The sequence below is a fragment of the Calonectris borealis genome, chromosome 13 (genome assembly GCF_964195595.1).
Source record: "Calonectris borealis chromosome 13, bCalBor7.hap1.2, whole genome shotgun sequence".
NCBI classification, from domain to species: Eukaryota; Metazoa; Chordata; class Aves; order Procellariiformes; family Procellariidae; genus Calonectris; species Calonectris borealis.
In genome coordinates this window covers 15,138,762-15,160,578 of record NC_134324.1, presented here as the reverse complement: position 1 = coordinate 15,160,578, position 21,817 = coordinate 15,138,762, and the positions used below count along the sequence as shown (strand labels likewise).

Genomic DNA, 21,817 nt, shown 5'->3' with positions numbered 1-21,817 from the left:
GAGGATTATACTCCTGCATGATTATGACTTCTGATGCTTAATGCTGCAGCAGTTAACTGCAGTGACAATTGCAGTGATAGAGCAGTAACAATCGCATTCCATTAAAATCAGGCATTCTGGGCACTGGTTTTGCTTTTTTAAGGAGCCACAGATACTGCTAATTTCATATGATTTCCAATTAAGTATGGCAGCTGCATTTCAGACAGAAGAATATCTGCCAAACAGATAAAATCAGTAAGAAGAAAATCACATTCCAGCTTCTAAACCAGGATATGATTGCTTGAACCATAATGTCAAGCAGTACCAGTTTTATAAGCTATTTTCCAAGGTCCTGCCTTTAGAAAGAAACTTTTATGTAGCTCCATGTCAGACTGGTGTAGATTTCCCACCATGGGGAAGTTCTCTCCTTCCCCAGACATCATCAGCTCACAGTTGTTCAGGTCCCAGCAAAAGATATCTCTGGCAATAATTGCCCTGGGTACAAGCTCGATCTCTACAGTGCTACCAGCATCATAGCTAGAAGGCAACAACAGAATCTGGGCTAAAGGCATGTTCAACTCCTACAACGTAACGATTTACTGCATGTTAGGTGAACTGCAGGTACTCTCCAGGCATATGCTTTTGACGTGGCAAGTGCTGAGTGCGTGCTTTTAACAAGGCCAATACTGAGGATTGCATTGCGCAACTTCATGTGCCCTTGGAGTGTGCACACAAACAGATGCCATAGCACTGTTCACATGCAGGAACATCTTAAGTCACCATAATTTGACCACGCAGCCTAAACCTCATCATGCAATCAATCACTAAGTAGGAACAAATGACCATTTCAGCCATTGCCTTGCACAAATAATAATGGAAGAAAAATGAATACAATATATCGTACTTGATGTAAAAAGACTCTTACAACAACAGAGATAAAGTTCACTTTGCCTCCGCTGCAACTTCTGCAGCTTTAAATACGCAGTCCTACTAGTAACAACAGTCTGATTGGGAATTTCCAACTAAAAATAGTCTTAGAAATTTTTGAAAATGGAACCAATTACAAAAATAAACTCTCCAGCGAAGAACACTCAACATAACAGACTGTTAATCAGGTCACTGGTAATAGCCTACTTGTACCTTGCTTGGGATAGAAAACTTGGTCTGCTCAGCCTTGCCAGGAGTGTGAATAGCAGTAAGAGGAGGAGGCCAGGAATGGGTCATCTCCTAGGGAAGAAAAAAAACATGTTTTGAAAACAAATTCATGTACATAAAGAAGAAAGAGAGGAAAAAATGATCATGGATTCTCCACTGAGCCTGGAGATGCAATTGCTTAAGGAAGCATCGCCACCATTCCTTATGTGGTAGATGCACACCTTAACTACCCAACAGGCAGCACTTCCTGGGAATGAGGGTGAGGGCAGGTTTTACTCTTGAAAATTTTGACTATCTGTGTCTTCATCAGGTGGCAGCTGACTCCACCTCCGTGGTCAGCCTGTCAAGCAATATGAATGAAGCCTTATCATAGGTATAGAACAAGGTTTTACCTGCAAAGGCCAAGCAGGAAGGGGATCCCTCCTGAATCGCACTGGATGCAACCCTATAGAGGATTGCATGGTGGAAAATACAACCCTATTCAGGACTGCATAGTGGCAAAGTAAAACAGAGGAAGGTCTAGAAAAAGCTGGAGTGGGCTTGCAGCATGAATACCTGGTGTAGAAGACAGCGGGGACAGGAAGTGTCCTATGCACCAAAACATCTTCTCATAGCACTGGCCACAGGTTAGTGTGGTATGCAATGTCACAGCATCAGAGCACTATCGATTCCATTTTAAAATGAGGGACTGAGAGATTAGGTGATTTGCACAGGGTTACACAGAAAGCCCATACTTAACTAGGAAATCCAAGTCTCCGGTGAGGACCCGCCTACCGGACTATCTAAGCAACACGCCCATTTTCTGTATCAGTGTGTTAATTCATCATTTGTACACACGTGTTCCAACTATCTTCAAAGAAATCACCTGGGTGCCCATAGCTATGAAGTACAAGCAGAAGAGACAGTGCACACCCTGCTTTTTCATACTGGCGCCTAGAACTGCCGCCCCACCGAGCTCGGTGGGAGCAGACTGGGGCTTATGTTGAGAGGAGGGGGAAAAATGAGTAAAATAGAGAAACTGCAAAAGTGTTGTTTTAGGCAGAGCTTGTAAATGCCCTTCTAATGTGTTTTATGGTAGATGCTGCTCCATCCTCTCTTATCTTTGTTTTTAATTTAATAAATATTCAGAGAGGCAGTAATACTTGTCTCTGGCAATCTGTTGGTTGTCGTGGTTGTTTTTCTTCGCCTACAAAGCTCAGAAAGGATTCTGTCTTGAGACAAGGGAAACAGAGCAAAAGGGATTCTGATCCAGGAAATTTTGCGTGCAATGGCCATAATCCTGACTGCAGTAAACTAAACTTCCCAGCTGCTATTTCACACTGGTCAAGCCCAGGGCCAGTCACAACAATACTTATGAACACACAAGTTTCTGTAGGTAACATGACAACCACTGCAAACACTCCACAAATAAAAATATAACATAATACAATTAATTAAAGAAAATATAACTGTTATAAAAAATGCAGTGTGGTGGGTGCATTTGGGCTAAAGACATGGCCTAGGTGGCTACAGCTGGATTCTAATGTATAATTCACTGAAGATATAGCCAGCAAATTTCACGTTTCCAGTTGTCCCTCACAAATCCTGTGTCACACAGGAGGTTAGGAGAGAGAAAGGAAAACTATGCACCATGGTCCTCAATCAATGGGACAGCGGACATGTAAACTTCCCCCACGCTCCTGTTAGGCACTGGTATTTTACTGAAGCCCATCAAATTTCCCTTAGCAATTAGCAATGCTGCTACTGCAGCAAGGTCTGGCTGAGCCCCGCAAGGGACACAGCCCAGGAATGACCGCTACGGAGAGAAGCCCTCACCCAGTCCTGGCCCGGCAGCTCGGCCCCACTGGGCTCTGCCGCTCTGCTTCCCCCAGCGCAGCGCGCCAGGGCAGGCTTGCGGCTTATCTAAAGGGCCACAGAGCTACAGACGGTGCAGCCTGGGGCCAAGCTTTGCCAGTTCCTTGTGCAGATGAGCCAGGGACAGCGGAGGGTGCAGATGTCTCTGAACTCCTGAAAGAGCTTTTGGGTTTCTGCCTGTGGAGCTCAGGGCCTGTTTTCATTGCACAAAGCCCAAATGGCGGCAATGAGGAGGAAAGAGGCAGCTCGTGAACAGCTCGTCCCTCCCGGTGGGTGAGGCTGCAGCAGCGCAGCGCAATGACGAGAAGTACACTGTTATACTGCGCTGATTGTTTGACCTCTGCACAGAGGAAGGCAGAAAAAGATTTAAGCATCCGGTGAACTTTTCTGTGAGATAATATAATCCAAATCCTGCATGCCTCTGCCAAATCCTATGCCATAGAGGTTGCTTTGTGGCAAATCTCTTCATAGCAAAACGATGAAACAGAGACTATATCACATAATTAAAAGAGGGACAGGCAGCCTGATTGAAGGCAGGAAAGAACTGCAATTATAGGCTTGACCTCAGTCTCTTCCTGCCCACGCATAAAAGGCTGGACAGACAGCCTAGGATTCATGGCAAGGTGATGCCAGCAAATATTTCAGAATATTCACTGTCAAAATGCGTCTAGTGTCCACTGTGTACCAACTCAGTGGGCTGAAGTGTAAGCAAATCTAGCAAATTAGGAGACACCTGAACATAAAACAGCGGGAAAAATAAAAATGAGTCTGCTATTATTTGAGGAAATTCAATTACAAGATAAGAAATCCTGACTCTACTGAGGTCAGAGGCAAAAGTCAACTTCAGTGAGGTTAGGACTATCCCACCTATGTGTTTACAGAGTGACCTTGTGAGCATCAAAGTCTATTACAAAGGTACAAGCTAGCTACATTGAAGCATTTCACTGCTATTATCACTGTAATTATTGGATAGAAAATTCCAGAGAGGATCACACATGCAAAACAACACAAGTATTTAAAGCTCAGCTTTAAACAAACACTGTGTGTGGAAGTGGTGAGGAAGTACATAGTTACTTAAAGAAACATACCTACATCTACCTACAGATAGGTGCCACAGCACTGTTGACCAAAGAACCCTGACTGATCGTAGAAAAAGTTTTGAGTTTACTCATCTGAAAAACGTCACTTCAAAATATATGGGCAGCAACCCCACACCGACCACCACACAGCTGCATATTATACTCACGCAGAGCACTACTGAGCTACAGAATGACATACAAAAATGGCACTGCACCGTTTTCAGCGAAGGGTCAAAACCCCAACCCCACATCCTGCAGAGATGTGACCGTCTGCTTAACTCTCTCCTACTCTGTTCCTTAAGCACATGCACATTGGAGAATCAGAAGAAAGGATGTCATTTGTTTAATCATCCACATGACTTCACCATTCTTTGCTATGCCCCAATTTCTTTTGGAGGTCCCTCATCTTTAAGTACTTGCTAAGCTTTATTTTGTTTAACTTGTGAAATCTGATATATCTACCTTCTAATGTTATGACTATAAAGAACCACACAGACAGTGTGTGTGTTGTGTATGCATCCATTAAGATGTATATATAAACTTCTTGGTTTGTAAATACCTGGGAAAGTAGGCAGGGAATTGCATTCATTTTTTTTTCCAGGAAAAGTTAAAAAACTTTAATCAATCCAAATTTGGAAGTATTTAGAAATTCCTGGAAGTAACAATAATAAAACCAAGCATATGAAATGCTTTAAAGAGGAATTTAATGGAAACAAAGTAATCCCACAAAATTGAGTTAGGATTTATTTTCACATGGTTTGGACTTAAAATAATTCCAAAATCATGTTAACTGTTGGAGTGGGTAGATGACTGCTATGGAAGCACGCATTTTTTTATAGACCTGGAGATTAAATGAGAAAGTAAACCTGCACAGTTTGTTGGCTTAAAAGTCACTGTGGTCCTCTGATGTAGTAACATCAAGCATCCTCCTTTCTGAAAATTATTTAAACATTGTTTTAATTGACTCCATGTGCTTTATTTATTAGAGCTAGGCACGCTCGTCTCTTCAGCTAAGTCTGCTTTTTTCAGCTATAAAAGCCCTCAGGTAAGTAACTAAGACAGACACATGCAGACGCGATCTAATGAATCACCAAAAATACAAATACTCCAAGCAAACTTTTTAAGGGCTGCAGGGGTAGAAGGCCAAATCACGATTTAAATGGAAGGAGAGGACTGGAGAAGGATTTAAACTTGCAAGTTTCTAAGGAAAAGGTCAGAGCGAGAGAATTGAGTACAGGGGATATGGGGCAGATGGTAAATAGCTTCACAAAAGCAGTCCCTAAAATTAATAGCCGCATTCAAGATTTATTTCCTTTCTCTGTATTTCATTTTTCCATCATTTCCTTCTTGTTCAAAAGAAAGTGTGCAGTGTTTTTAAATACAGATAAAAGCACTGAGCCAGGCTGTAAGAGGTCATTATGGAAAAAAGTAGCTATACTGTGTACTCTGCGTTCCTACTGAGGCAGCTTCCCTTCCTACAGTGCACTCTAAACTGCTTAGCCTGATCTAATTTGAAGTCTCCCAAGATATAGGGCTCATGCTACTTCCCTTGGGAGAATTGAGGGGAGACATGAGAACAGTCTTCAATTACAGAAAGAGCTGTTGCTAAAGGAGAGAATAATCTGTTCTCCGGTTTTATGGTGGATATGAACTTAAACTGCAGCCAGAAAGATTCCAGTTAGACATAAGAAAAAGCTCTCTAATGGTAAGGACCGTGCAGCACTGAAACAGATTGCTCAGAGAGCTACACAGACACCATCTTTGGAGGAACACAAGAACAGATTAGCATACGTCAGTCAGGAATGGCTTGGGCAGAATTGATTCCTGCTTTGGGACAGGGATGTGTAGTAGATGATGAGATTTCTAAGACCCTTCCCAGCCCTTTTCCTTGTTCTACAGTTTGATAGATCTCTGTTGGCCGAATGCTACCTCTATTGCCTCTCTTGTGGATAGTAGATCCACAAAAAGGCAGAAGAAGAAAGCAACAATCCCAGTGTTTTTCTTCTGTGGCATTAGAGTCCACAAAGGCAGTTTCAGGACTGACACTTTGCCCGCATCGTTAGAGGGCAGCCAGAGGCACAGGAGGAGAAGCAGCCCTGCACACATTGCTAGCAATAAATGCAATCTGAGGCCACTGCTGCTAAAGAGACCTTATCTGTGGTATTCTGGCTGTCAACTGCCCTTCTCAGTCCTTTTAACTCTTAGCTAAATGTGTTGCTTTAAACTTTCTCCAATTTTTGGTTACACAGTATGTTAAAGTTGCATTCAGAAAAAAATTAATATATGATGAATAGATGTTCTAAGGTTATTACAAACTTGATGTTACAGCTGGTGCTAAGCAACCTACTGCCTTGATGGAATAAAGATAACCAAGTGATTTACCATTTATTAAAGACTCTATTAATGATTTATTAATGTTTTATTAACTATTTATCAATGCAACCTTAATAAAACGCATGTCTTGTTTCACAGTATCTTTCTGGTTTCTGCATTTAAACAAACCTGATCAAACTCTCTCTGCTAGGAAGCCAGTAATGCATGAGGAGCAGCCACATTTTATGTGTGTGATGCATACTGAATTAAAAAACATCTCAACCCGTTTCATCTTTGGGGAAAAGGCTGAGGAAAGAATGAATATATAGATACATATTTATACATGTACAAGCAAAAGACACTAAAGCCTAAACGAACACAAAGGCAGTAAACCTACAAGTTGTTTTTCATCCAATATTCCTTATAAAGGAATGGAAAATTTGCACGAGCTGTTGGGAATATCCTGACCAGTAATCTGGCTTGCTTTATACTGGGCCAAAGACTTCCTGAGGAAGGGATTTTGATACGTTGTCAGTATTGACAGGGACATGATAGTTAAATTCATGTATATGCATTTGATTATCATGTTTCAGCACTTAAAGAAAGTCTCAGCATCAAAGGGATACCACATCTTTTTTCCTGTAAAGGGGAAAAAAAACCAAACCAAACTTCAGTGATGGCCTGATGGCCTCCAAGAGAAAGTCAGGTTTCCTGGTATAAATGTTAAGGCAGGAAACTTTTTACTTATGCAAATGTTTAGCAAATTTATTACCAGTGGCTGGTGCCAAGTACATATTTTTGGAGGAACAATGTCGCGGCATGTGCAATGATGCCTTTGTCATACTAGAATTTATCTTGCTACTGTACCAAAAACTACTAGAAAGCCATTTGGAAATACAGCGCATGAGTTTATTATTGAAAAGCTAGAGTTTATTCTACAAAAAACATTTCCCTAACCGTAATCTAAAAACACAGCGTTCACCTTGTGGGTTTTATCAATGACAACAAGTAGGTTCCCTTTGCCCAACTGGGGAATGGGATGCATTCTCTATCCTCCCATGGCAAATTAATATTCCCTTCCATATTAACAAGAAGGGGAAGGAGAGAAAAAAATGATAGTCAGTGAAAATGAATATAGAAATTGCTTTAGAAGCCAATAGGGGTTGACTATAAACTTTACAACATATGTTTTTCTTTCCTACTTTGTTAACATTTGGAAATCCACAAAGAAAGTGATAGCAATATGGACAATTTGTTTTTCTGTTGAGCTTCTCAATACTCTCTGACTCCCGTATACCTCACATTTTTCAATATATTTTCCTCATACTGTAGCTTTTATAACTAATAACACTCATATTCTTTGCTTAGAGCATTTAGAAGACAATAAAAAAATAGCAAATCGTGATTGATGTACTTATTGCTCTAACCAATCTTGTGTATGTGAAGAAAAACAACGCTCCATTACAGTGAGAAGGTATCTCAGCTCAAGAGGCTGTTTTAGGGGGAGAGTAATGAAGCTACACCACATGAACCCACCACCAGATTTCCAATTTAACAAGTCCAACACAATCCTAAAAGTAACCACAGCCTATATAATAGTGTGTCTACACTGTCAAATGATTTAGCTCCCTGCTGGGTCCTGGGCCCCAAATGGTCCACGTGGTGCATGTAATAGTTCATTCCCAAGGCTCCTCTGTGAAACAGGTTGGATACTTCTCTCCAAGGTGGATCAGGATAATTTTCTTCAAGGTGCATCTCAGGAAGATTATATGGTCAAAAACTGTCCTGAATGTGGCCCACACTGCCCAGGACAGTCCTTCAATTCAACCCCAAGCAGGTTTTGTGCCCTCGAGCACCTTCTCACACGTTCTTGGCATTTTCAGGAACATGCAGCACAACCCCCTAAGGGTCCTACTATAGAAACATCATTAAGGTGAACTGCAACAAAACAAGAGGTCAGTAGCAGCTGTATCCCTACTCCTGTCAGGCTTAGGTTATCTGTATGAGTAAAGTGCAAAAAGGACATGGGGGGATCACGGAACATAACCGGTGAAGCAGAATCACACAGTATAAAAAATGAAACAGGACCTTACGGGAAGCATACGGGAGAGCTCTCTTGACAAGATTTATATGATGAGAGAGAATTAAGCGTTCTGTGGAAAAGGAAGGCCTGAGAAATCATAAAGTCAAAGGTAGATGCATCCTGCATGTATGACCGCCTCTCTGACCCACACTATCTTTGTCTTAGACCATTCCCTAAGCTTTTTAGGGAAAGTCCAGGAGATCAGCAGGAGCCAATGCTGTCTTTGTGACAAGCCATGAGCCTTCAGAGAGTCCAAAGGCAGGCATGTACTGACCAGGAATAAAGACACTGAGGTAACTCCACTTCCCATCCAAGAGAGGCAGGAGGCATCTTCTCTACTTGCAGAATATGTGGGGTTTGTTAAGGACAGGCCATAATGGCTGCATGCAAGGAAAGGATGATCAAAAGTTTTGCCAACTTTGAAGTTTTGCCAATCACATGTGAGATGCTGGGCCATGCGAGGTATTCGTATTTCCATATAACTGTTCTTCCGGACAAACCTACTGATGGGTCAGGAACATGGAACTGCCAGAAAGGGTCAGACTCGAGGTCCCGCTCATCTAGGATGCCGGTGGACAGTGGTCGGTGCTGTGTCTTTCAGAGAGCACTTCAAGAACACCAGAGCAATCATGAGAGTAAAATCCTGATCCTCCATACTTACTAATTCTCAGCTATGCTGAGATCCTATCTGTTTAATACTGCATCCAGAACTGGATATTCCGTTAACCAGCTAACACCAGTTTTAGAGTCCTAAAAGTTAATGATATGCCCATAAATATTCAGGTACTTGCAGTCACGTGTACTAAACCCACTTCCAGAAAGCTAGGCATCCTTCATCTGTCACTCTCGGTTACTAAACTAATGACTTCGTTGCCCAATACACAGTACCAGAGTCTTGCTGTGGACAGTATGGCCAATGCAATACCTCCCGTTCTTGGCAACTTCTCATCCCCACTGAGATGCACAGCCATATCCCATTGATTTTATTTATTCAAAATGATACTTGTTGGTAACCATCTCCAGGGATGGCACATCTAATTTTCATGAGGGCCCCAAGAGGTAGGAAGTATGCATTGAACTGTTAAATACAACATAACATCCTGGCAGTACAACAGTATAATATAAACAAAGGCACAATAAGTAATAAAAAGCTAATTCTTTCAAAAGTTACTAATACCAACATATAATTTCATCTCTGCAATTTAAAAAACATTGGCAACATTTCTCCAAGTAAATAAGCAACTGTGTTTTGAAACTATTCACTGCTGGCACTTGTTTAAGGGAATCTGGTAATTTGTTCCATCCATCCTGAGCTTCACAAGCAAAAAAGCATGTCTTGAATCGCCTGTTTTCTTCTCTGAAACTTAGGGTTCACACCAAGAGGAGAGCAGAACTATAATTTACAGTTACAAAACAAGACTGCACCTACCCTGAGGCACTCCACTGTGCACATTTATACAATACATTACACCATCTTCTTTACGTTGCCAGATGTAATCAATTCATGGTTTTTTCATACAAAATACAACAGTGAATTATGTAGTCACATGACAAGACCTTATCCATGTAATTTATTACAAAATGCATTTAATTTCTGTAGCCACTTATGCCAACGTCATGAAAAAATAAAATCTCCAAATTCAGTATCAGGCAAAATTGAATAACTAAACTACAAAACTTCTCGTTCTGTAGGCTTAGCACAGAAACTGCTTAAGTTTTACATTGTGCACTAAGTTTTAAACCCATGTAACCAGCTTATAACCCACATCCTAACAACATGATGAAACCGAGTCTAAAAATCATCAGGAATTTGAAAGCATCAACTTGTGCCAGAAGACACCAGCTTTAGCCTTAAAACAGGAGCATCAATTATCTGAAATAGCATATAGGGGGAAATTAGGAAACCAGGTTAGGCAACTTATTTGAGTTTAAAGCGGAATTCTTTTGCGTAAGCCATGATTTGCTTTCATTAAAATTGGACTCCAAGTTGTTACTCATCAAATACAAAGAAATGAAGCTACCACACACTGCTGTACAATACACATTGAAATCTTTTACAAAAGCTGGTTTTTTGCCTTCAAAACCAAGACTCTGCCAGATCTCTTTTATTCTGCTTACCACACAAGCAGTATTGCAGCATGGGTTTTCCTGAGTGGGTGTGCCAGGGTAGCATTTCTTTTTAATGTTGAGTGTTTCCCTCTTATATGGTCTCATCAAGACCTCAACTGTAATGTCATTAAAACAGTGGTCTGAGGCTGAAGCGAAGACACAGTGAACACCTAGAAAAGCTCAAACCTGCTCTTACAGAAGCTGTCCTTTTTCACCATTTAGTTTTCTTCATCTATGTGAAGCTCTCCCTACCATGTGTCCCAGTTGAAAACTTGTTTCTCCCTTAGTGTATGAAGAATGCGGTCTCCCCTACGGAGCCTGATTATCTTCCCAGTGCCTACATCAGAGACTATGAATGCTTTGAGAGCAAAGACTGTCTCATTTTTTGTCTTATGCAATGCCTAGGGCAGTGGTGGAACTTCTGAATATTGGCTGGAAATTGGGAACAGTGAATATTGGCTGGAAAATTCTGGGCGGACAACATAGCCAGCTTGATCAGCATTCAGCGAGCCCTGGATGGACAGAAAACTTCAAACTGAAGCCTGATCATTGGATCCTCTAATTTGGCACTGTGTTGTTTGTAAGGTTAAAAGCTTAGCATGTTTGCCAAAAAATATACTATGGGTTCTGACCTGTAACAGAGAGGTAGAGTCCTTGCTGCCTCTCACACTCAACCCTTTCATTCTCTTCAGAAAGACCTAAGCAGCCACCTGAAACCCTATCATGCGACCTGGCATTTATTATAGTAATTTTAGCCTTTGGAAAAGAACAAACATTTCAGTCTGGATTTCCTTTTCCTCACTTGTGCCTTGAAGCAGGTCTGTTCCTGCATCTGTGTGTCCTGTAAATCATGCCAACACTCCCCTTTGATCCACTCCTGCTAAGCTAACAGGTGTAGAAAAAATGGATGTATGTTATAGAAGATGTTTTGATACAACATATACTTTTTTGGCATGTCAGCCTTACCCAAATAAGCCAGCTTAAAGAGTAAAGAAAATCGAAGCCAAAACATGCTGAGGTATTTTTTGATCTCCCTTAAGGTATGGAGGCTTCAGAGTATTTCTGGTAGACAGATTCCCACTGCCACATACATGCATTTGATTCCTCTTTTCCCAGCTCCTTCTTTCTTACAAAGCTAATAAGTCTGAGGTTGGAAACATTAAATACTCAGAACTGCCACTAAGACGTATGAAGCTGAGGATGCTTGGTCTCACACAGAGCAATCCCAACGTCTGAAATCAGCGTGTTCAGACTATACACCAGATTAATATATCCTCCTCCCATGCCTGCATTTTTTAAAACCTTCTGACAACAAACTATATTGAAGCAAACTAACTCCTAAAAACAGGGCTGAAAAAGGGCAAAGTCCATAACCTTCCTGTCTCCAAACACTACACTACTTTTTTTCCCACAGGAAAAACAGTGAATAGGACACAAAAGCCACAGCACTAAAATGCAGTGTTTGGTGCTCCAGCATTTAAAAATTATATATCTACATTACTAGACGATGACATGTATTGTCTTTGTTGCTTCTAGATGACCAAAAAGGAATAGCAATTTGTTCATTAGTAACAGTTTATCAGGGGTCACATGAGCAATCTGGAACAAACTCGGAGCAAGCCCAAGAAAAGACCACCCAGTAGCCCCATGGTTGCTAGTTAGCTCTAAGCAGTCAATGCTATTTGCAACTCCAGCTGGTGTCAAACACTGACAATTACCAGTTATCACACAAAGAAGAACTGGAATAAACCTGCCACAGAATACTTTTTTTTTTTTTAAAGTACAAAGTGCAATGATATTATCATTTTCAAGCAATTACCAAAAGGAGTTGTTGATCTCACTTTGCTGGAGAGATACAAAGGCTAGATGCAGTAACACAGCATTCTTTTTGAAGGGTAACTTGTGTCGTAAGTGAAAGACACTATAAAATGACAATGCTGCTGCAAAGGAGACAGAATGATACATTTAGTCAAATTCCCAGTCTAAGCCTTTTCAAAGAACACAAGCAGTTAGTATAACATTCCTTAGGGTTCCTGTATCCTTTCAAACATGATAGCTTTGTTGTAGTTTACACTTATCATATTAAGAAAAATGGTAATGAGGAGATCATGACAACTTCTTTTAAAAGCAACAATGACTCAATTGCCAAGGAAAAAAGGAGTGATAACTATTTTCATGGAAAGAAGCCTCCAGTGAACGCCTCACTGTTGAAGCTGTGTTCTTTGTTTTTGTCTGAACTCAGGAACGACAAGGGGCTGCTCTTCAAAAAAATCTGAGCACCAGTTTTCATTTGATTGGTACAACACTCCTTTTTCAGATAAACTGGCAGCTCAGACCTCTTACTGAAAAGATTAGGGATTCAAGAACTTAGAAATGATAAAATACTGGAATAAGTGGGAAGGGATTAATTGGCTTGATTTAAAAAAAATAAAAAATCACTACTGGGAACGTTCTCCTACAAACCAAACACCAAGGTTTTTTTCTGAGGCTCAGAAGAATATTTTTAAAGGTTACTGTACCTTGGGGTACACAAACAACACATTCTTTAGCAGGATATACTCATGGCAAAGAAATTAATGGACTACAAAGCCCAAAGGGGCCTTTAACACTCAGTGCTTGTGCAATAAATTCCATCAGAAGATCTCAAAGCATTCCTCACAAGAGATCAGCACCTAGCATTTTTGAGCTTGGCTCCAGAGGTGAAATTTGCTCCATGCCTTAAATCACCCACTCAACCAGCAGCAAATGCAATGAATGCTACCCTGCCCTTTTTTTTTTCCCATTAGCAACGCATGCAAGTCTCCTAAGTCCATGTGGTCCATGTTGTTCCTGTTTCACCCTGCAAAGTACTAGTAGATATTATTTCCACCTGCCCCACAAAAATATTTTCTTAGACATTGCACAGAAATTTTGGAATAGAGGAAATATTTAAAGAAGAGCTGTAAGCTATTGAGAACGGGGTTACTAGTAACAGCCGCACCAGAATCCTCGTCCTAGGGGCCCTGGAAGGCAATACAGTAACACTTGCAGCAGGTAGAATAAACAGTGCATGCAGAATTTTGAACGAACATAAACCTGGGCACTTAGGTCTGAACTTCAGATTCATGTTTGTAGTCAGTTTTTAATCTCTTGCCTCTGAACAATGGTCAACAAACACCTCAACACCCTGAACTAATAAAACCATCTTCCTTTCTAATGCTACAGCGTGACATTTTCTCCAGCTGACTTCTGCAAGGCTGGGTGCCTGTATGACTGCTATTAAATCAAAAAGAAATGTGAGAAATGCCTTGGGGAAAAAAAAAAAAAGGGAAAAAAGAAAAAAAAAAGAAAAAAAAAAAAAGAAAAGTATTCTGGTCAGATTTTCTAGCTATCCAAAGAAATTGTTACACAGCTGACATAAATCAATGTGGCAGGATCTACAGGCTAATTAAACAAATGTGACAATTTTACTGTGACAATTTGAAAATGCTCAAAAGTGCCTCCCATCCACAGTGTGCGTTCTTCTCAAATGTGTATTAAAATCCATGTACTGTATTAAGAAATTGAAAGGAATTTACATATCCAATAAAAAACACAATTATAAGCAAAATTTGAAATCTATGGCTAAAACAGATTGCAAGTTCATAAGGTTTCTCAGAACATTAAATTCAATGACACGCTTTCTTTAAAGAAATGTTAGAAATTCTCTATAGAAATGGATAAGCCACAGTATGTAGCATAATTTTAAATATCTGATTAAACCTTGCTTTTGCACAATTATAACACCAGTAATTCCTCAATGCATTTTGCTAGCAACTGATTTAACTTCGCAGCGCGATGGCAGTGTGGGTGAGGTTTTGTTTCCCCATTTCATAGAAGGGACACTGTGGAGCGAAGGGGCATCTCAAGGTTGTACAGGAAGATTAAAGGTAGGATGTTTTATCTGAATCTATATATTCAAACATTTATTGAGAGGATGTTCAAAGAGATGGGAAGATGGACCATATCAGTCTTTTACTGAAGACTTGGACAGCTGAAACAATCTCCACAGGTAAGAAAGAAGACATCTTCAGAAAGAGCTCCACTGACTATGCTGCCTGACAGTCTGAAAGCCTACAGATCAATGGCAAGTAGCAAAGACAAAAATTGCTACCCCCAAAAAGGCAGCTTCCAGGACTATTCTCCCTACAGATTGTGGAATAACTTGAACTTAAGACAGATGGTGACTGCAAGACTGCCTTCCCCTGTTAGACTGCTTCCACAAACCCCATGAGGCTGGCAATGCTGATAGCGTGTCACCACATGACTCCTCCAAAGGAAAAGTCCACCTGCTCGTCCAGGGGGTCTCTCAGGAAGAAATACTTTTTGGCCTGTAACTCAGCTGGTGTCTGTATTCTTGCCTAAAAAGAAGAGATTAGGAGTGACTTGGGTTAAATTTAGACTGCAGCATGTGAAGAAAATGGCAACAAATATTCCTGGTATCTGCTGTAACAGAACACCTCCGCCCATTTCCTCTGAGAGCAACAATGCGATTCAAAGTTCTAACTTCAGGTTTACTCCAGGTGTCATCTTTGCTCTGTTTTCTTTACTTTCCTTCTAAGAGCACAAAAGCAGTGAAGCATCAAAGGTTGTAATATGGCAGGTATAGTTAAAGCAGTGAAACTGAGCATGCCTCAAGTAGCTGGCCCCTTTTTGGTCCATTTTTTTTTCATTTCTCTAGTTCTTTCCTTACATATATTTTTTTAACCATCAGCCAATTTTTTTAGCTTTTGACTGTCATGGCCAGCTGAAACTTCAGAGGAGAATTTCAAAGAGGAGAGCTCTTGAAACTCTTTCTGAAGATTCATTTAGTTACATCTTCCAGCCCTGTCTTCCCTTGGACACTGCAAGTCTGTCTAGCCTTTTCCTAGCTCTGTTTCTCTTGACTAACCACATATGGCCAACTTATGGCCAGCTTATCCTTCATGGGCCCCACCAGCTTCTTCAGCAGTGCCGACTTATGGGGAGGCTTCCTACCAGGACTTAAAACCCGCAACACTTGCCCTCAAGGCTGCACAAATGGAGCCCTTTCCTTTTGTGAGATAAAGAGCCACAGAAGATGCTACAGACTTTGTCATTTCAAACCAGAATTGTTTCTAAAGCATGCATTCATTTCAGAAAGCCTAACTCGATTTTAATATGTTTTCAATGTCTTCATTCTGTGCCTAAAGCAATTTGTTATGTAGAGTACACATTATTAATCTACTTAAATGAAAGGTAACATTGCTAGCAGTTTAAACACTCAATGCCCATATTTAACCATGTTTCATTTTGACAGGACAAGATGAAATAACAGAAATGATTAATCTGAGACCAGAAGAATATTCTACTACCTATATTTGAAAATAGGGCTAGATTTTTTTGTTTAATACTTTGGCAGTAAGATGTCTAAGTGAAGTATAGGAGCATCAGATGGCTTTTCTGCTTGACCACACTGCATACTATGCCAGTAGTTGTTGTTACTGGTCATTTTGGAATCGGCAGCGGTACTCCAGGACAGGCAAACAACAGGCTCTGAAGTTCCGAATCATGTTTTTATACAACATAAATCTGTGCAGCCCACGAGGTCCTTAGGGGATGATACCTGGTACAGCTAGAGCCAAACACTATAACAGTGTAGAAGTGTTTAAAATTTTCCATCGAGTTCAGCACTTGAGCCTTTTTTGTTCATGGGAGCATACAAAAGGTCAAAGTTGATCTGACATCCCAGATTCCTTGGGTCTGTTTTCTCTCGTACTTTCACTCAAAAATAAGGGAGTTACTCTTTATTTACAATGATGAAAAGGGACAGGAAGTCAGGTCCCATGGGTCTGCAAATCTGGAGTAGGAATCTTAGTTTTATGATACTCTCCACTCAACTACAAGACCCCATCAACTCGTTTTCCCACATTTTTTGTCTCTTTTGCTTCCAGTTATTTCTGGAAGTATGAAACTTAGAGGTATTTGAAAAAGTAGTGTATAAAGTGACCAAAACTTTTAAGTGCCGTCGAGGGTGAACCTGATCTTCCGTAGAAGTTACAAAACTTACTATCTTTTCCTCCAAGACAATGACTTTGCTTGAATTACTTTCTTGTTTGAACGGGCTTTTAAAAAATTATTTTGTATATTCTCATAAAATATCATTATTTTTATCATAACAGGGTACTGAATCAGAGTGAGGATGCCAAGCATGTGACATGTTGCAATACATAGATGATCATTTCTGAGGTGCTGTCAATGACGAAGAGAAACTAAAAGTGGTCATTTTCGTGCAAAAGAGATGCTGAAGAGCTTGGAAAAGAGATAAGAATTAACACTTTGTCATTTAGTCATTCGTTTCTCATGAGAGTGCTTTCATTCTCTTCAGGAGCAGTAATACGTGTCCAAACCCTTGTGATTTCAGCTCACTTTATAGTAATTTTAGTAGCAACGGTAAATCTGGCAATGACAGCAGAATTATATAATACTACTGAAATCAGCAATATTTCGATTTGGCAGTACAAAAATATATGTTAAAATATTATGGCTAAGGAGATAAGAGAACAGAATTGAATAGTGAGTTCGAAATAGGTGCACTGCAATCTCTCTCTCTCTTTTCCTGAATACCTTTTGTAATCTTTTTTTATTGTTACAGTGTAGACAGGCTGCAATAGACCCACATAATGATCAGATTTTACATTTCAAAGTTCTTTGCTAAATAATTTCTTTAATACTACTATGAAAATAAAACCTTTATTTGATAAATGTGCCTGCGGGCTGGAATCAGACCTTGCTTGTCTGTCCTGACAAAGGTCTAATCTTTTGCTGCCTTACATCTTGAAGAGGCATTTATCCCTGTAACAGGCAGGTACAAAACACCACCTTTCGAATACAGGAAACACTGCACACCCACACGCATTTATCAGATCAGACAGTCAACCTTTTCTCCCCGTCACCTCCCCAACAGCATGAAGTCTGCTTTGCGTTGATCTGGCAGCACAAAGCAGATTTATAGTATGTATCTACATCACAAGTGAACTCCTCTCGTACCTAACCTGTGCCATGCAGCAGTGCAATGGTGGCCCACAAAGCCAACCGCATAAGCTAAGTACTCGAGCATTGACTCATGCAACTTCCTACTCAGCTAGCCTAAAGTTAGCTCTGAGTTTTCTACATTATCTACCTTCAAGTTAATATAGACAGCTTTGGGATAATGCTTCTGAGGTGCCTTTCTCATGGGTGTCACTGTAAAGGCGAATGGCCAAAAACTTGAATAATCCTGTTCTGCTGCGTTCAGGTGTAACTCACAGTGGCCAAGGCAAGCCTCCTTGTGTGAAGGGTCTGCTCTAGACTCGGAAGACCTAAGGCTGCATTCAACTCCCAAAGAGCCTTTTGCACTTCAAGCGTACACCAGGCTATCCTCAAATGACTCCAACTATTCATCTCACCGTGCCTGCGTGTATATGGCTGGACAGTGCACAAAATGCTGGGAAAAGGCTTCTTTTGACCTTCCTGGAATTGTTGCTGAATCCTTGTGGTGGTACTGAGACAAGAATTGAGCTGATCACCTACCAAACCAGGAAGGAGCTGTTCTCAAGGAACTCCTCAGCATTTCCATTTTCTGGAGTGAGACTACATCTAGAGAGTCATCAGAGCAAAGGACTAGTTGCTGCTTTTATGTATACCTAAGATAATGCAGGAGTAACTCCTTTTTATTTAATAACAGCAGCAGCAACATAAGTGGAGCTGCTGCCAATTTATACCAGTGTGGGAGGAAGAAGAATTCAATGAACTCAAATGAGATCAGAGGTCAGTGGAATTACCCCTTGATTTATTTTGATGTGAGAGCAGAAACTGGTTCTGCCTCCATTGAGAAAATGCTGATAAAAAGCTGAAAATGCAATGGCTTGGAAATTGCTAAGAAATTAATTGTTTTTATCCATCCAAATCTTCATGTACATAAGCAAAGTCTAAAGAAAAAAAAAACCCTACAGTTGTAACACATTGCCTTTTTCAAAGCAGGCTATTACCCGTTCCTTACACGCTTCCAAAGGCTGCGTGCCAGACGTGGGACAAAGGCCACAGATACGCATTTACACATGGGTTAACTTTTCAATCCATTTTTTCATTTCAATAGAAATAATAAATCACCTTATCCTGGAGAAAGAAGCAGCTTGACACAAAACATACGGTGCTGGGCTATTTTTATAGCACACCTAAGACATATAGGGATTCATTTATTTACTCAGCTATTTAAAAGTGGCTACTCTTACTCATTCTCTGGACAGCTAAATGCCAGGTTGCTAAGTTACTGTTACTTGACATCATCTCCTCCCCAACGTGTTCCCACATTTGACAGGTTCACATGATTTACTAGGCCAGTCAGCTCGTTATTCACTTGTCCAATGACGTCTGGATAATCATTTTAAATTCACATCATGTCCTCCCCAGCAAGCCCCCAGATTCCACATGAAAATATTTAAACTGCCTGTCAGCTACTAAGTGCATTTGTAACCACACTGGACACCGTACCTGTATTTTTCAAATTACAATTATTGTAATTAGGTTTAGCATTGTTCTTCAACGTTGGTTTGTATTTTAGAAGAGAAAACAATTAGAGGGGCAAATATCAGGCTATATCTGTTACAGTCTAATTTTGCTCTGTGAACAGCTCACCTCAGCTATGGATGATACATATTAAATCCGTTAGTGCTTTCAATTGGCATGAGGAAGGTAATACTACACATAATTTGCCAAGTCAAGGGCATTTTCACCTGCTGATCAATTTACATATTCTCCAATGTCATTAGACATGAGCTAGTCATCAGAAGAACAGAAGACCATACAAATTATAGACTTTACTCATTTAACTCCAGTCATCTTTATACTAATTACAATCTGAATTACATTTAGGATTTGTTTTCTTCCAGAGTAGAAAGCTTTTAATTAATATCACAGCTGTCCACATAACATCAGAAGTCCATCTAGTTACTTGATGCCTTACTACAGCAAATATGCACCTACAAGAATTCTTTTGTTCCTCTAAGCAGGGACAGATTTTTAGAGAGAAGTGCCTGCCCAGATGGTTAGCAACACAAACACGAAAGCTTTATGGGGACAGACCAGAGCCTCACTTCTGTGGGATTACATCTAAATGATTGCCTAAACACCTAGCCCAAAATTTCAATTTACACTACAAGTCCTCAAGAAAATTTATTTAAATAAAATTTCCTTTCTTTCCCGTGTAACGTTGTATGCTTATCACCTCTTTACCCAGAAGTAAATCAATGCTAAGGGAGGTCCCTTCTGTGCTCTCTATAGGCAGAAAAGGGATTGCTGCTAGTTCGCACTGTGTCACACCTACACACCCCCCTACGCCTGGACCAGCACTACGGTTCATATAACGCGCAATGACAGCATGGCACACTGATGTAAAGCACTGGTACAAGTGGCAGAAGTAACAGCTGCAGAATACTGGTTTAAAATGTTGGTTCTCCCGCCCCATCTGCACTTTGTATCACAACATTTCAATGCACACATTTTTCAATGGCTGTACATAGAAAGTGACAACTTAATTTAAATCCATATTAATAAAATGTGAATTACACACATACACACTGTTGATTGCCTGTCTTCCGTGTTATCCACACTTTCAAAGCCATTATGTTGGTTTAATAAAATAAGGCACATTTTGGAACAGAAAAAAGTGTACCAACCACCAGTGTATTCGCCTTCATCTTTCAATTTGGTATTAGCAACCTGTATTAAATGCAAATCTCCTGTACTACCTTTACAGCTTGGCCTTAGTTGTACAAGAGAGTTTTTTGTTTTTTTTTTTTTAATTATTATTTTTAACAACCTTCTCAGCCATCCTGGTTAGAAAAGCAAAATCAACAGGAGACTGGCCTGCCATTAACCTTTGGTTGTAGTATCAGGAACGGTCCTTAAAGCATTTACACAAGATGACATAAGTGGCTAAGTGTTTCAGGAAATCTGAAGGACTGTGAAATTTTGTCTCGGAAGGCTCAGGGGTCTGAACAGACTCAAGACCTTTCCCCTCACTTGGTTGGAAATTTTTGACCATAAACTCAATTAAAACTTTTTTTTCTAGGAAAAAAAGAAGAAGACAGAGCTTAGGAATTGCAAACCTCTACAATTACAAAAACCATTAATCAAGTTCAGCTTGAAAAAAGAGCTCTGTAAAATCAGAGGTCACAGATCTTAGCTTGGGTCCCTCTTCCTTGTAAAGTCTAGCAAAAAAACCTACAAGAGTTACTGTGTCCTTCTGAGGGGTGAAACTGAATTAAGTCACTTAATTCCCTGACTTAAAAAAAAGAAAAAAGCAAACTTCAAGGCATGAAATGCTTTCAAGGGAGACTGGCAGGGCCGGGTGAGGCAGGCGGCAGCGGCCTTCCTGCAGCACTTTGGGGCACGCAGCTCAGCAGCGGACATGGCCCAGAGCAGAAACTGCCAGTCGTTGCCAACGGTTTGGTTGGTCAAAATGCACGCTATTACAGCCCCATTTGTCTACCTTCTGGACTTGACTGTCTTGTAATCCTTCTTGTTTACCTCTGCAACATCCCTGACAGGACGGAAATGTTAATAGGCTATTTTTTTACCTGGGGAAGCTGCCATCAGGGAGCTGAGGCCCACACTCCCACAGGCTCTTCAGAGCCTACGTAAATGACCCCAAAAGGCCAGAAAGTGTCTGTCAGGGCTGGGAACTTAATCCAGGTTCTCAATGCACAAATTGCTGCTGAAACCAAGGGTCATCCTTTCATCTGAAGCAGACAGCCTGAATCTCCTGACACAGGGCTTCCACAGGGAGCCCGAAGACTGGATTTTGACCATTGCTGGGCATCACAGTCTCTTACCTATTTTCTCTCTGTTGCCTATAAAGTAGACTATAATACTCTGCATGCAGCCAAAACACATTTCCCGCTAGCTTATTCTGCATTATAAATTTGAGAAGAACAAAGTCATTGACAAAACTCAGGTACTTTTACTTCCACGTGTGCTTCAGCACCGTATGAAGTTGAAAGCCTAAAATGCTGCCACTGAAAGCAACCAACTGGGACCGGGGTTTGCTTGGCCTTTGATGGGCATCCCCAGAAGCTGCTCTGTGATCTGCTGCTTTCATACACTCAGGCCTTGCTGGCAGCCTGCAGCCAGCTTGCAGGCAGGTTACAAGATGGCTGCAGACAGCCTGTCAGCACCCAGAGCTGCCTAACACCAAGCTGGTGGCATACTAAGCCACCCTCACCGGGTA

The 21,817-nt window shown here is 40.7% G+C and overlaps 1 protein-coding gene across 1 annotated transcript in view; it reads right to left on the bottom strand.

Moving 5' to 3' along the window:
- The window catches only part of AFF2 (ALF transcription elongation factor 2), a 343,908-nt gene that overhangs the window by 129,842 nt on the left and 192,249 nt on the right, over positions 1–21,817 (bottom strand). Inside the window, exon 5 of the mRNA XM_075162266.1 lies at positions 1,120–1,206. Within this exon, the coding sequence (XP_075018367.1) occupies positions 1,120–1,206 (87 nt within the window). The remainder of the gene's footprint in view (positions 1–1,119; positions 1,207–21,817) is intronic.